General features: G+C 40.0%; 1 protein-coding gene across 2 annotated transcripts in view; it reads left to right on the forward strand.

Annotated features, from left to right (window-relative positions):
• Positions 1-8,139: 8,139 nt before the first annotated feature.
• pfkfb4a (6-phosphofructo-2-kinase/fructose-2,6-biphosphatase 4a) overlaps positions 8,140-16,262 on the forward strand; it is a gene marked incomplete at its 5' end in the record, with an annotated part of 63,383 nt that continues 55,260 nt past the window's right edge. For both annotated transcript variants that reach the window (XM_084173584.1, XM_084173583.1), the window contains one exon: positions 8,140-8,228. In XM_084173584.1, the coding sequence (XP_084029710.1) occupies positions 8,177-8,228 (52 nt within the window). The remainder of the gene's footprint in view (positions 8,229-16,262) is intronic.

Below are 16,262 nucleotides of genomic sequence, written 5' to 3' on the forward strand. Positions count from 1 at the left end.
GTCCTAACCGGCTTGCCAAAACTATAGTTTGTTAACAAGAAATTTGTGGTGTGGTTGAAAAACGAGTTTTAATGGCTCCAACCTAAGTGTATGTAAACTTCTGACTTCAACTGTATAATGAAATGTTTTGTTCAAGCTGGGCTGTCATTCTAACACAGCAATTTGTTTTAAATACAAATGTTACATTTTGGGAATTGTGAAAAGTGCTTTATGAGTGAAATACAGTTCATACTTAAATAATGACAGTCATTAGTCCATGTCCTTTGTGGAGTGACCTTCAATTGTAATATTTTACACTTGTTTTCTGTGTAACAATGTTTTGACTCGACCCAAATGTAGAACATTATTGTATGGCAAAACAGCATAGATGAAGTGTGTCAGTGATTGTGAATATCTATTGATTTGCTCTGGCACTGTCTGATAGACAGATCTGTGTTAATACCACTTAAGACAGACAGTGTCACACGCACAAATGCTTTGTTTTTATCAGATTGCAATCGTGAGTGTTCATATCAAGTTCAGCTGAGGCTTTAGTCTGATGTTTGGACTGTGTGGCTAATTAAATAATGTAAATCAATTTTAAGATTTCATAAGATAGGATTGATTATCTTACGAAATAACACATACTTGGACAAAAGGGTTTTGTTTCAATGTGCTATTTAAAAAATGTACAGTACCAGTCATAGGTTTGGACACCTACTCATTCCAGAGTTTTTCTTTATTTTTACTATTTTCTACATTGTAGAATAATAGTGAAGACATCAAAACTATGAAATAACACACATGGAATCATATAGTAACCAAAAAACTGTTAAACAAATCAAAATATATTTTATATTTGAGATTCTTCAAAGTAGCCACCCTTTGCCTTAATGACAGCTTTGTACACCCTTGGCATTCTCTCAACATCCTAAGGTCAACATCCTCATAGTGTTCACATTTCTCTCATGTAAATGTTGTAGCTGCATAAAAAGATTACATAAACAATTTATTTGGAAAGTATCCAGGCATTGCTCTTTTCTTCATTACCATGCTGATGATTTCAAGTTCAATTGGACTTGTTTTTATCTTTTAAGACATTGAATACATGTTTAGTAGTATATTTACTACATTTAATGTTTTAGTTTTTTTCTCTTAGATGTAAATTAATTTAAAGTTATGTGATTTGGTTTATGTAGATACATTTCAATGTTGTTAACACAGTAACCAAAAACCGGATCTAATTTGCATATTCATACTGACTTTCGCAGAATTGTTGGCTAGAAGTTCACAAGTTACCGCAACAGTTTGTAAAAAAAATTATTTGCATGTGAAAAATGTGCGACAAATTGGCCAAAGGTTTGCCACAACTGTTTGCCAGAAGCCCGTTTTTTTGGTAAGGGCAGCAGGCTGTCAACACTCATTGAGAGCGGCCTCCTGTGTCCTCCTGTGGTTGGCAGTTGCAGTACAAATAAAAATAAAAATATACTACATATATAATATATACTGTATATATAATATATACTATATATATTTCCTTATTTCTATTTATTTTATTTTATTGTTTTGCTACCTCTTGGGCCCCCCACTGGGCCCTGGGCCACAGGAGTAGCCTACAGTTCAGTTGTACTGCATGCAACCACATGTGGGGCGCACTAGTCTTGACCCACCAGAGTATAGAGCAGGCGGATCACTAAGAGTAGGGTGGTATAATGACTTGTAACATCAATGCATTGCAATGCAATGCAATGCAACATCTGTCCGCTCTGGACACCGGTAGAGCCAAAGCAAGTGAGTTTCTTGTACATTCCACCTTGGGATTCAGTTAATGAATTAATTTTGATATACAGTAACTGTCCAACAAAGAGCTGGAAATAATAATTGAAAGGTGCATAATTGTGAGCTTCTCCCACATAGCTGGCTTATTTGCAGTGGCGATTTTAGCATGTAAATCTTGGTGGTGCAAACTCAAAAAAATGTTTTAGATGCACGCCAGCAAAGCCACTACACAACACTAAACAATACATTAATTGCACTAGAACGGTGACAAACGGTGCCCACAAACTGTTAGGGCCTACATAAAGCTGTCCCAACAGCAGAGCTTTCTTTTCAGCACCATGGAGTGAATCCTTACCACCTGGCTACCAGCGGCGCCTTGTCTGGCAGTGAAACAATTCATTCAGCCTCATTTACTGCCTTAAAAAAAAACATAGCTGATATGGCTGACTTTCTTAAACAAATGTGGTTTCTACTGACAATTGAGATGTACAAACTATGGTATAAGGGAACGATGAGCGGATAAGAGGCAATCCGTAATTTCTAACTAAGACGGATTTAGTCAATAAAACTTTTGTTCAGCACTTTTGAAATGTACAGTGACAGAATTCAGAACATGGGCCGTTCTTACACTATTCTCCATGTACACCAAGTCAGAACCGTAGGATAAATAAAGGGGGCATATAAGCAGACAATGAAAGCTCTTACAATATTCGTTGATGACATTTCTCTAAAACAGGCTATAGGCTACATGTGCAGCACCAAGTCAGAACAGTAGGCTAAATTATGAGGGGAAAAAGGACCAAATTATTAGGGTGAGGCATATGGGCTACTAACAGCTTACTACACAACATACACTTAGTATTACTTTCTTAGCTACAGTATAAATATCTCCCTGGCATATTACATAATCTATGCAGCAGCATACAATACATTTTTGGACTCTTGAACAGGAAGGTGGCACGGCGATCCTTCTTGTGGGCAAATTTTGTCATGAAACTTAGTCATGAAAGTCTGGCATTCTCTGGATTTATGGTGCTTTCAAGACAACTGGAAACTCAAAATAAAATAAAAAAGTTGAATCATGACGTCAGTGATCTTCAGGTCGGAGCTCTAGAAAGAGGCCCGAGTTCCCGACTTGGAATTCCGAGTTGGATGACCGTTCAAAACGTATTTTCCCAGTCGGAGCTTGTTTTTTTCAGAGTTCCCAGTTGTATTGAGCTCACTGAAGTCATGCATGATTGACAGCATGGCCAATGTATTCAACCGTTTCTGGCCCATGGTGTTGCGTGTGAATGTTTATCCTTTTAAGCTTGGAAAAGAGACCACACACCCTCTCCACCGAATAGCAGGCAGGGGAAGAGAAATAGTGATTGCTTTGCAACGCTTCCAAACCACTCATTGTTGAATTTGCGATTTCCAACTTGTTGTGTAATGTTTGTGTCCAATGGCCGTTGAGCACCGATACGTTTGATCTATAAATTCTCTTCATATGACAAGGATTTAAAAGGATTTGCCAGTAGACTGTCGACGTGATTCATGATGATGACTGCTTGTCTAGCTTGCTAGCTAAGATTTTGAAAGTATGATGTTGCCATGATCAGTCCAATCAAAGCTACGGTAGATATAACGTGATTTAACTTCATTTTATCTGTGGCCAATGACCTTGAGCCTTCTTGGATGGGCACTTCTAATGTAAATCTATGGCCGCACTCAAGGGGGTTTGAACTTTCTAGCTCTCCCTGTAGATTTTGCGGTGACATAGTGTCCCCATGAGTGACAGAACACTGAGCCAATCACGGCGCAACTAGAGAAGATTACTAACCCCTACGCTCTGTATTTTCCGCTGGCTGCCCCTCCACCACAGAAAGCACTGAACTAGGCTGAAACACCTGCATTTTGGGCCTGCCTTACTCAAGAAAGCAAAAAAGAGACCAGGTTTGTATGCGGTTTTATTAACTCAGTACATTGTTTTTACATTGTTTGCGAACTGCTATGTGACACATATTAATGCCACGATAACATGCAAAACAGGCAACAACAAAAAACAAACAGGTGGGGCTCTGCCCTGCCCTGAATGATGGGTCGCCACTGCTTATTTGTCTCTCTCTTTTATAAACTCTGCAGTTGCCCATGTTTCTTCAACATTCATTCAACCAATTAAAAAATAATATCCCTGAAATGTATTGAAATCAGTCATTAGTGTCAATGGCCTTTCCAGACCAAGTTTTCATTGATTCTAACTCAATGTAATTGTATATTAATTGTTGAAGTTTAATCAGGAAAAGGGAAAATACTTGTAACGAGCATAATGTCTGCCATTCTGTATGAACAAAAGTTTCCTACCAATCCTTTTGCACTTATGTTCCTGGAGAAACTCTTGCTTGGTTGGTAGTGGGACAGGAGGGATGAGTCCGAGTCTGTGGGGCTTGTTGGCACTGTGGGAAAACATACAACTAATTGTTACTTCAATAGTGCACGTACAATGCAATTATATATTCCTGGGTTTAGCGGAATCTGGGTTTGGCGGATGTGAGGAGAACGCTACCTGCCCCAATGCATAGTGCCAACTGTAAAGTTTGGTGGAGGAGGAATAATGGTCTGGGGCTGTTTTTCGGGTTATGCCCCTTAGTTCCAGTGAAGGAAAATCTTAACGCTACAGCATACAATGACATTCTAGACGATTCTGTGCTTCCAACTTTGTGGCAACAGTTTGGGAAAGGCCCTTTCCTGTTTCAGTATGACAATGCCCCCGTGTACAAAGCGAGGTCCATACAGAAATGGTTTGTCGAGATCCTTGGAAGAACTTGACTGGCCTGCACAGAGCCCTGACCTTTGGGATGAATTGGAACGCCAACTGTGAGCCAGGCCTAATCGTCCAACATCAGTGCCCGACCTCACTAATGGTCTTGTGGCTGAATGGAAGCAAGTCCCCGCAGCAATGTTCCAACATCTAGTGGAAAGCCTTCCCAGAAGAGTGGAGGCTGATATAGCAGCAAAGGGAGGACCGACTCCATATTAATGCCCATGATTTTGGAATTAGATGTTCAACGGGCTGGTGTCCACATACTTTTGGTAATGTAGTGTAAGTCAGGACTGAGACTGGACCATTCAGGAAACCTCAACACCTATTGGAAAGCCATTCTGTTGTGTCGTTAGCATTACAATTTGTATAATTGTCCCACTGAAAAATAAAACTCTATCCCAGGGTTAGGTATTCAGAAGATGGAGGCAGGGTTTCCCTTTAACTTTTTATCTGGGCTTTGCTCCTTTCATATTTATTTTGATCCTGAATATTGCTGTCCATCAATGATTCCCAACCAAATTCTTTATGAGCTTGAGCAATTTTGACAAAAACAATGGACAAATGTTACCGTAAGAGTTGTGCAAAGTTGGTAGAATTGTATTCAAAATTATTCACAGCTGTAATGGCTGCCAAAGGTGATTCCACCAAGTATTAACTCTGGGGTGTGAAGACATACACAATCAAGACATCTTTATTTGTTTTTATTTTTCATTAATTTGGAAAATGTTCTATAATTTTTCTATCACTTTAGAAATGTGGAGAATGTTGTGTAGATCGGTAGGAAAATAAATATAATGTATTCCCTTTATAGATTTAATTTTAAGGCAGCAAAATGTGAAGACTTGGCAAGGGGTGTGTAGACTTTCACTAGCAACTGTATAAATAGGAGCAGTGGAGCTGTTATTTGGAACACAGCTGTTTGACCCTCAGAGTTCTTCTCTGGAAGGTCATCCTCATATGTTTAGAACATACCACAATTAATCACCTTTCCCCTACTTCCAGCTCACATGGTTGCTGCCCTCTGGTATTTGGGGGATGGGAGCAAGAAGTTATACTGAACAAAAATATAAACGCATACAGTTCATACATATAAGGAAATCAGTAAATTTAAATAAATAAATTAGGCCCTAATCTATGGATTTCACATGACTGGGAATACAGATATGAATCGGTTGGTCACAGATACCTTTAAAAAAAAATGGGCCTCACAATGGGCCTCAGGATCTCGTCACGGTATCTCTGTGCATTCAAATTGCCATTGATAAAATTCCATTAGCTTATGCCTGCCTGCCTGCCTGCCCATACCGTAACCCCACCGCCACCATGGGGCACTCTGTTCACAACGTTGACATCAGCAAACCGCTCGCCCACACGACGCCATACACGTGGTCTGCGGTTGTGAGGCCGGTTAGATGTACTGCCAAATTCTCTAAAACGACGTTGGTGGTAGCTTATGGTAGAGATATGAACATTAAATTATCTGGCAACAGCTCTGGTGGACATTCCTGCAGTCAGCATGCCAATTGCACGCTCCCTCAAAACGTCAGCCATCTGTGGCATTGTGTTGTGTGACAAAAATGCACATTTTAGAGTGGCCTTTTATTATCCCCAGCATCCGTCCATCTGTGTAATGATCATGCTGTTTAAACAGCTTCTTGATATGCCACACCTGTCAGATGGACGGATTATCTTGGCAAATAAAAAATGCTCACTAACAGGGATGTAAACAAATTTGTGCAATAAAAATTCGGGGAACTTTTAATTCAACTAATGAAACATGGGACCAACACTTTACATGTTTTGTTTATATTTTTCTTCAGTGTAGTTGCGTTTGGCTTTGCTGTTGTTAATATAGGATATCGGCCATGCTTATATTTGGCTCAAATAGATCATGACCTCACAGCTGTTGTTTGGTTCTCATGGATATTTTCACTGACATTCTCAGATCTTTCTACATCAGAGGAATTAGGGCAGAAAAGGAAGGTTTGAGTGACAGTTCACAGATAGTATGCCACTTCATTTAGCCCTCCAACAGTCTGTGTTTTATCCTTTACAGTTTGTTGGATGAAAGTAAAATACATAGTAATAAAACAGAACATGTTGCAGTCATTTTATTTTTCCTCTCTGAGAGACATTTCTTCTTCATGTGTTACAAGAAGGTACTTCGTAATCAAAAATGCAAATTTACCCTGTCATAATGGATGATGAAAACAGGCTGGGGTAGAAGATGGTGACTGGCATGATGACTCGCAATGGACTGAAGGCAGATGCACCATTAACTCTTTAACAACGTGTGTGACCAAAATAACTTTAAACTTTATAACTCTGTTATAAAGCATCTGTTAGTTATGATTTCACTTCAAAGCAGCTCCTCCACAACTCCCCCACAGACACTAGCATGCTCAATACAGTCATGGCAGCAGATACATGATTAGAGCAGGAGGCCGGTATGGATGGTATTTGTTGTGCCTCCAGCAGTGACTGGACTGGACACAGCCTGTTTAGCCAGCCCTGGACACAGCATGCTGCCAGAGGCTAGAGTGTGGGAGGGGGATATGTGGGATGAAGTGAAAGGGTAAAAAGGCAGTACGAAGGGATGCTAATCACTATGGTCTTTAGGGAGACGTGGTGAGGAACAGGAGAGGGGTCAAGCCATTCTCATGCACAGTGACCCTTATCTCTCTCTCTCTCTCTCTCTCTCTCTCTCTATGTTGTACTTTACTCTTCTAACTTGCTCTATCTCTTCCTATCAGCCTTTTACCATAGCTCTCTTTCCCTCTCTGCCATTATAATGACCCCCTCATTTATCTACCCTTCGATCTTGTGCACACATACAGCACCCCGCAATTATCTCTCTCTCTCTTGCTTTCTCTCGATCTTCAGTCCACAAAGGTGGGTCACATGCTGCACTGTTATCTCTGCTGGGCTGCTGGGTCACATTGTTAGGTGTGTGTGCGTGTGTGCGTGTGTGTGTGTCCACTTAACCCATATAGCTCAGTTAGGGTTGCTACTAAATCAATAGGCCATGTCATTGCAAAATTCAGATTAGGCTACAGCGGTTTAACTTTCAGTTGTATTGCTTTGAAAATGTGTTCATTCAGATCCCATCTATGGTAAACAAAATCTCCCAGAGGAAACTTAAATAAATGAGTTCTTAGACTCACTGGAAGTCCTTGGCCTACATCTCAGTCTATATATAGCCTGCAACTCATTCAATGCAGCAGGCCAAGAACATGTAGGCATTGTTGAGTAGGCTACACAGCATCAGTGACCTGTCCTAAACTCATACCTGACTGTCTGTGATTTCATTTGATTTCCTGGCCCAAGCTGAAACACAGTGTGAACAATAAGACAAATATCAACATGTTCATCTTTCTTGAGAAACTGAATAGTCACTCAGCCTGAGCCTCTTACAGAGGAATCCCAATCACTCTGAAGCAATCTAGCAGAAGTGTGTGTGTATTTGCATAGTCAACATTCATCACAGTATCACACAGCTCTAGACCTCAACTGGCTGCAGCACGTTTGTTCCGTGTGATTGCCCCTCTCTCATCAGACGCACACACACCACAACCAACCTCTACGTAACGTAGGCTACATCAGAACTAAACAGGGATGATGAGAGGCTCCAGTCGTTCAAAAAGCACGCAGAATCTGGATCGGACGGGTAAGGAATTTGGACTTTAGATAATACGGTTTATTATGTGCTATGCATGCAGACATTCGACCAAAGCTAGGCTGTGAATAGCCAACCGAGAACGACTTATGGGCTTTTCGGAAGACGTAAACAAGTGCAGATGTCATAGGCAGTGTATTTTTAACACTGAACAATTACCTTATAGTAACGATGCTACGACCTACAATGTAGACGTTTTGAAGATTGACATCCACGACAGATTGTTTTACCACACTGACAAACATATGTTATTTATTGCCCATGAGCAGCTATTTAATTTGAATCTGATACAACACAGTCGTACAAGTCCATTCACTCAACATAGGCAGTATAGTTTCATAGGATGCAGTGTAAATTTAGTTTGCAATATGTGATCAAAGCTTGACAATTCATTCCTATAGCCTACCTGGTGCTACCAGGATTACTGGTGGTTGCCAGACGAAGGTAATAATGTAATGTGACAGTGACATGCATGAGTTTCTTGTGGCCGATTTGGAATGAGTCTGCAGAATTTAGGCTATGCAAAATAATCGATATTTTAACCACAGACCCCTTTGGAATCTATTTAATCTAAACTCAAGTAAACTTACTTTTTAGGAACAGATATATTCTATAGGAAACGATAAACATGCTACTGATAACCATTGGCATTTCTAGGCTAAGTGAGTTTCTACGTGTTATTGCTTCTAGCACAACCATTGAGCTATAAAGAGCTCAACCTCCCTGACAGCTGCGACGTAAGACAGCCTGGTCTCATAGACTAGACGTAATATAGTAAACATTAATCCGGGACACGAAATAAGTATTATAATTTACGTTTGGTACGGTTACATCAGACAGATGGTTACGTCTGGGTGGATGGCTGGGCGTTTAACAACAACGTCTAGCAACCCAAAGGTTGCGAGTTTAAATCTCATCACGGACAACTTTAGCATTTTAGCTAATTAGCACCTTTTCAACTACTTACTACTTTTTAGCTACTTTGCAACTACTTAGCATGTTAGTTAACCCTTCCCCTAACCCTAACCTTAACTATTTTAGCTAACCGTTCCCCTAACCTTAACCCTTTAACCTAACTCCTAAACTTAACCCTAACCCCTAACCCAGCTAACGTTAGCAAGCTAGCTAATGTTAGCCACCTAGCTAGAATTCGTAACATGTCAAACGTTTTGCAGATTCGTAACATATTGTAGGTTTTGTAAAATTGTAACATGTAATATGAATTGTAATTCATAACATATCATGTGAAATTGGTGATGGACATCCACAAATTAATACATACCATATGAAACATGTCATACTAAATGTAGTGTTTCAGATTTATGTACAGAATCATATGAAATGCTCTTAGACCAGGTTGCGTGGGAGGGGCTATGCTAGACCCACTTTCTGTTCATGATACAATGTAGTGTAAAATGTTTTGTCATGAGTTGATTTATATCCTCCTGGCAAGCACAGCTATCTGGCAGAAGAAACCAGGGAATTTACATACACTGTAACGGCAAAATGCATACAGGGAAATTGTGTATTATCAACAGTGAAATACTGTGTGACACGTTCTACTGCAGCATACTGTAAATGATGGTGAATTGTGGGAAAATGTTCTGGGCAGGGAAAGAATTGCTGTATTTCGAATTGTACTGTAATTCCACCCCAGATTACATACTGTACCATATTTTTGGAGCGTCAAAAACCTTTTGAGTTGGCCTTCCGAGTGGCGCAGCGGTCTAAGGCACTGCATCGTAGTGTTGCGGCGTCACTACAGCCTGGGGTTTGGTCCCAGACTGTGTCACAACCGGCCGTAACCGGGAGTCCCATAGGGCGGCGCACAATTGGCCCAGCGTCGTCCGGGTTAGGGGAGGGTTTTGCCGGGGGGCTTTACTTGGCTCATCGCGCTCTAGCGACTCCTTGTGGCGGGCCGGGTGCCGACTCCTTGTGGCGGGCCGGTGTTTCCTCTGACACATTGGTGCAATTGGCTTCTGGGTTAAGCGAGCGGGTGTTAAGAAGCGCGGCTTGGCGGGTCATGTTTCGGAGGACGCATGACTCGACCTTCGCCTCTCCCAAGCCTGTTGGGGAGTTGCAGCGATGAGACAAGATCGTAATCACGAAATTGGGGTAAAAAATAAATGTTTCGCTGTAAGTTTGGAAGCCTTTGTTAAGGCCTCTATTAAGTGCAAGTGTTAGAACACCAAATATCCATTGATATTCAGTAATTACTTAGCACAGTGGTTCCCAAACTGAGGGGCACGCCCCGCAGACCTCCACCCCCCAAAAAAAATATATATGAATATTATTTTAAGGCTTTCAACTTACTCTTGAAAGTTGTAATAGTAGAATGCACAAGGTGCAATTTCGAAATTGGGTAGTGCATCATCAGTTTTCCTCTTGCATACCTTAGAGAGCTATGTATAACTTGTCAGAAATGTCCAGATCAACTAGCCCATGTTAGCTAACGTTTTAATGTTTGAGTCACTCAAATATCACATGAATGCACATTAGACATGGATAAAATGTATAGAATTGCAAGAAAACTTGCTTTAAAACTGCAATATGTTCTCTGCACCCCATGACAAAATGTATAGAATTGCAGGAAATAAGCTTAAGGGAGGGGGGGTATCCTGAGTGAAAAGGTTTGGACACCCCTGACCTAGCAGCCAACCTGCTGGAAGCCAATGCTGGAAGGGTGTCCTGAGTGAAAAGGTTTGGGAACCCCTGACCTAGCAGCCAACCTGCTTGCACCAAACCCATGTAAATAATGTGAATTAATAACCCCATCTCGCCTCAATAAATGTCATTTCATTCATTAATCGTTTCGTTCATTCATTACAGTAGCATTGACTTTTTTACAGTATTGTACTGTGTGTCATTACACAGTACTTGCTTTGATACTGTATTTATATTACAGTAGGTGTACTGCCGTATGAAATACAGTAACTTACTTGCCGGTAGCTGCCTGTAACTTACAATTCTGGGCAACCCCTTTAAAGTGTAGTGACTAAAGCTTACTGTTTGAAGTCAAACCTTGTCATAACCAGATTGATGCTGACAAATCAGGTTTGTTAGCTCTATAGAATGTGAAGTGGTAGTGCTGGACTGGTTAGAGAATCTACACTACAGCATGCACAAACAATAATTATAAAATGGCAAATGTCTGTCAGGGGCACATTGTAAAGAGGTTACCATGAATTTGACAGTATCTTACAGGCAGCTCGGTGGCAAGTAAAATTCTGTATTTCATATTACAGTACACCATTTGTAATGTAAATATGGTATCAAAGCAAGTACTGTGTAATGACACACAGTAGAATTGACTATTATATTGTACAAAATTAAATGCTACCTTCATCGGACTGATTGAATGAATGGATGAATTAAATTGGTTGATGGGAGGGGTTTGTATTTCACAGTATTTTAATGTAATTACAAAGGATTGGTGCAAGCAGGTTGGCTGCAAGGTAAAGTGTTTACAAACAGTACAGCATATTAATGAATATTTGGTGTATTATAAACTAACACTGTACCTATCACAACCAGTCAGACAGGGCATTTCAGAGAAGAAGCCTGTAATGTGTGCAGCCTGTAATGCTTAACTAGACACTTCATGTCTTATTTCAGTGAAAACATTTGAGTTAATTTGTTCACCTAAAAGGAGCAACAACTTACTTTGCTAACAATACAGATTTATCTTCATAAACGCTTTAAAATTGGTAATAAATTGCCAATATATAATTAGTTATTGTAAATTGTTATTAATAGCCAAATTCAATGTGGCTTGTATCACAGTAACTAATATGTTTACAGCAGCCATCGCACCAACACTATTAATTCAGTAGTCAGTTATGCTTTTTTTTTTTTTACCAACACAGGGGTTCTTCCAAAGGGTTGCAATTGTATCTGTAAACATGGTTACCATGGCACAAGACAAGGTAATTGCAATACCAGAGAAAGAGACTGTTTCGAAAATGCAACAAATGAGCAGGTTTAAATAGAAAAGCAACATGCAATTGTTGAAATTGAAGAAGTATTAACTTTTAGAGAAGTTGGTTAATCTTGCGGTTTGTTGTTGTGGCACTGCTTACATCTATCATATTCATTAGAGTTATGACCCTCGGGTACCAATTATAATCACTATGAGAAGGTGTGTCCACTATGTGCCGACTTCTGAACATTATCCATGCATGGGCTATTGTGTATTATGATCAGGTCTTCTGATCCACCATCCAGTATAATGTACTATCAATGCTTCAAAATCTTAGGGTTAGCTAGCCCAATGCTGCCATGTTATGGACATGGAAAACACTACCTGTATTGGAGAGATAAAAGTGATTCACAAACACTGAACCTGTTGGTATCCTGAGGTCATGCAAGCATTACAATAGTAATTTGGTATTTACCCATCAGCTAATTGTCTCACCATTGCGGTTTGAACAGTTTTGTAAAAAACACAACAACAACTCTTAAAGTGTTTTTAGATATCCTTTTGTTTCTGAGCAGCATATAGCTCCCATGTTTGTTTTACGATATGGTTTCACACCGTAATATCTATATATTTAGTGCTAAGATGTATATCTTGTGATTTATACCCCTACCATTCTTTCCCTGTCTGTAGCAGCCTACAGTTAAAAAATGAATAACGGAAAAGTGGTGCGGGCATATGTATTCACCCCCTTTGCTATGAAGCCCCTAAATAAGATCTGGTGCAACCAATTACCTTCAGAAGTCACATAATTAGTTAAATAAAGACCACCTGTGTGCAATCTAAGTGTCACATGATCTGTCACATGATCTCAGTATATATACACCTGTTCTGAAAGGCCCCAGAGTCTGCAACACCACTAAGCAAGGGGCTCTACAAACAGGTCAGGGACAAAGTTGTGGAGAAGTACAGATCAGGGTTGGGTTATAAAAAAACATCAGAAACGTTGAACATCCCACGGAGCACCATTAAATCCATTATTTAAAAATGTAACGAATATGGCACCACAACAAACCTGCCAAGAGAGGGCCGCCCACCAAAACTCACGGCCCAGGCAAGGAGGGCATTCATCAGAGAGGCAACAAAGAGACCAAAGATAACCCTGAAGGAGCTGCAAAGCTCCACAGTGGAGATTGGAGTATCTGTCCATAGGACCACTTTAAGCCGTACACTCCACAGAGCTGGGCTTTACGGAAGAGTGGCCAGAAAAAAGCCATTGCTTAAAGAAAAAAATAAGCAAACACGTTTGTAATGCTTAACTAGACACTTCATGTCTTATTTCAGTGAAAACATTTGAGTTAATTTGTTCACCTAAAAGGAGCAACAACTTACTTTGCTAACAATACAGATTTATCTTCATAAACGCTTTAAAATTGTTAATAAATTGCCAATATATAATTAGTTATTGTAAATTGTTATTAATAGCCAAATTCAATGTGGCTTGTATCACAGTAACTAATATGTTTACAGCAGCCATCGCGCCAACACTATTAATTCAGTAGTCAGTTATGCTTTTTTTTTTTTACCAACACAGGGGTTCTTCCAAAGGGTTGCAATTGTATCTGTAAACATGGTTACCATGGCACAAGACAAGGTAATTGCAATACCAGAGAAAGAGACTGTTTCGAAAATGCAACAAATGAGCAGGTTTAAATAGAAAAGCAACATGCAATTGTTGAAATTGAAGAAGTATTAACTTTTAGAGAAGTTGGTTAATCTTGCTGTTTGTTGTTGTGGCACTGCTTACATCTATCATATTCATTAGAGTTATGACCCTCGGGTACCAATTATAATCACTATGAGAAGGTGTGTCCACTATGCTGGAGCAGTTTTGCCTTGAAGAATGGGCAAAAATCCCTGTGGCTAGATGTGCCAAGCTTATAGAGACATACCCCAAGAGACTTGCAGCTGTAATTGATGCAAAAGGTGGCTCTACAAAGTATTGACTTTTGGGGGGGGGCGAATAGTTATGCACGCGCAAGTTCTGTTTTTTTGTCTTATTTCTTGTTTGTTTCACACACAAAAAATATTTGTCATCTTCAAAGTGGTAGGCATGTTGTGTAAATCAAATGATACAACCCCCCCCAAAAATCCATTTAAATTCCAGGTTGTAAGGCAACAAAATAGGAAAAATGCCAAGGGGGGTGAATACTTTCGCAAGCCACTGTACATATTACCTCAATCACCTCAACTACCTCGTACTCCAGCACATTGACTTGGGACCGGTCAATGTGACATCACCATCTAACTGAGCAGCAGCAGTTAGGCTCCTCCTACATTTCTTATACGTTTTGTTAAATTATTTCATTTTTAGTGAACAGTTTGGTTGTTTCAATGCAGTGCTGTCTCCACATCTGGAGATGTTTTTCCTTTGAGAAGATTGTTTTATTTTGAGATTTATTTTGAGAGATTGATCAACCTGACTATGAAAGCTAGCTAGTCTACTAAATCATCTTGATCATCTGTCAAGAAGCAAGAAGCAACAATGGCAGGATTGAGGGACTAGGACATAAGGACAACGAGAAAAAGGAGGAAAAATAGAGGATAAAACTAACAGAAAAAGGAATTGATTTGGAGGATTTCTGGAGGATTTCTAAAGGAAAGACAGTACAAGGCAATGAAAAGGAAACAAACAAACACAAACAAACAAACAAAAAAGCACATAAAGGCGAAGTAGGATTGTTCTGGACATTATAGTTGATGTGAACAGTGTTAATTGCACTAAATTACACATTTAATAGCTTTATATTTTCATTAGTCCAGTAGCTACACGACTCAGGCTGGTTTCCAGAGTAGCCCTCTACATGATCGTCACCAGACTCTTCATCAACCATCTCCCGGTCCAACCTTCCTCTGATCAAGCCATGAACTGTCCCTCTCCATCTTTGGAGGATACATGCACTAAAAGACTTGGCCTCTATTGGTTGACCTAACTATAGCTAGGATACTCATGATGATGTATTGGTTGTTTGTTTTTTTGCTTTTGAAGCGCTTTGAGATTGTTATGAAAGGTGCTATAGAAATGTAATAAATTATTATTATTATTATTTTTTTAAAGTGCATTATTTAAAAGTTGCATGCATCAATAATCAAATTCTAAAAATAACAATGGAAATAGTAGCAGGAGCTTGGCCCCTTCCATTTGATCTACCAGCTGAACAGAACTCTGGACATTCTAAACAGCATCCCAAACAAAAGCTGCGGAGGGAAAATCTAGAGACATTGTTTACTGATTATACTCTAATTGGAGACAAGAATACAATCTCTGACCTGCTCTTCTATACAGATGTTACGTCCTCAGCAAGAAAACCCAACATTTTGCTGAAACAGAAAGGGGAACTAACAAAGAGTCACTGACAACAACCAAAACGAAACAGGCTGGGTTTTAGGAGGGGTTCTGAAAGACACTCATGGGGATGTCCACTGAAAGTTGTCTAGCAACAACAAATGGGACCTAAAAGATACCCGCCATGAGCGCTCACTAAATTTGCCCAACAACAGGCAAACTTAAAGACAGGAAGCAAACCAAAAACTGGAGCAAAACGAAAACAGGGAAGATCAGATAAAGGATTGATTGTTTAGAAATCAAAATAGGGAGCGCCAACTAAAGGTGTTAACCCTCTGCATCTATCAACACAACTGGAGCACTCGGCCAACCACTCTTAAATATCACCTGGGCCAGCACAGGTGAAACACCTTCCCACTAACGAGATGACAAACCAGCACAGGTGTTACAGGAGGGGGTCGCAGTTCCGGAGCGACCCACTAGGTGTCCTCCTCCGACAACCTTAGGCACCTCCTCACTCACAGTTTGGACTAATCATGATCCTATTGGTGTCACCTCTATCTACCTGTTCACCTGTGTATCTATGCCCTCACTTCCCTGTGTTCCTTTGCTCAGTTTTCTCTGCTAGTTTCTCGATGCCAAGTAGTACGAATCAGTGTCTGATCGCGAGACGTATGTACAGGTACTTGAGAAGTGTTCTCCCTGTTTCATTGTTGTTTCAGTCGTAGTTAGTATTTCGTATTTTTGCTGTCAGCCTGTTTTT

Source organism: Coregonus lavaretus (genome assembly GCF_964263955.1).
Source record: "Coregonus lavaretus genome assembly, chromosome: 12".
Classification (NCBI taxonomy): domain Eukaryota; kingdom Metazoa; phylum Chordata; class Actinopteri; order Salmoniformes; family Salmonidae; genus Coregonus; species Coregonus lavaretus.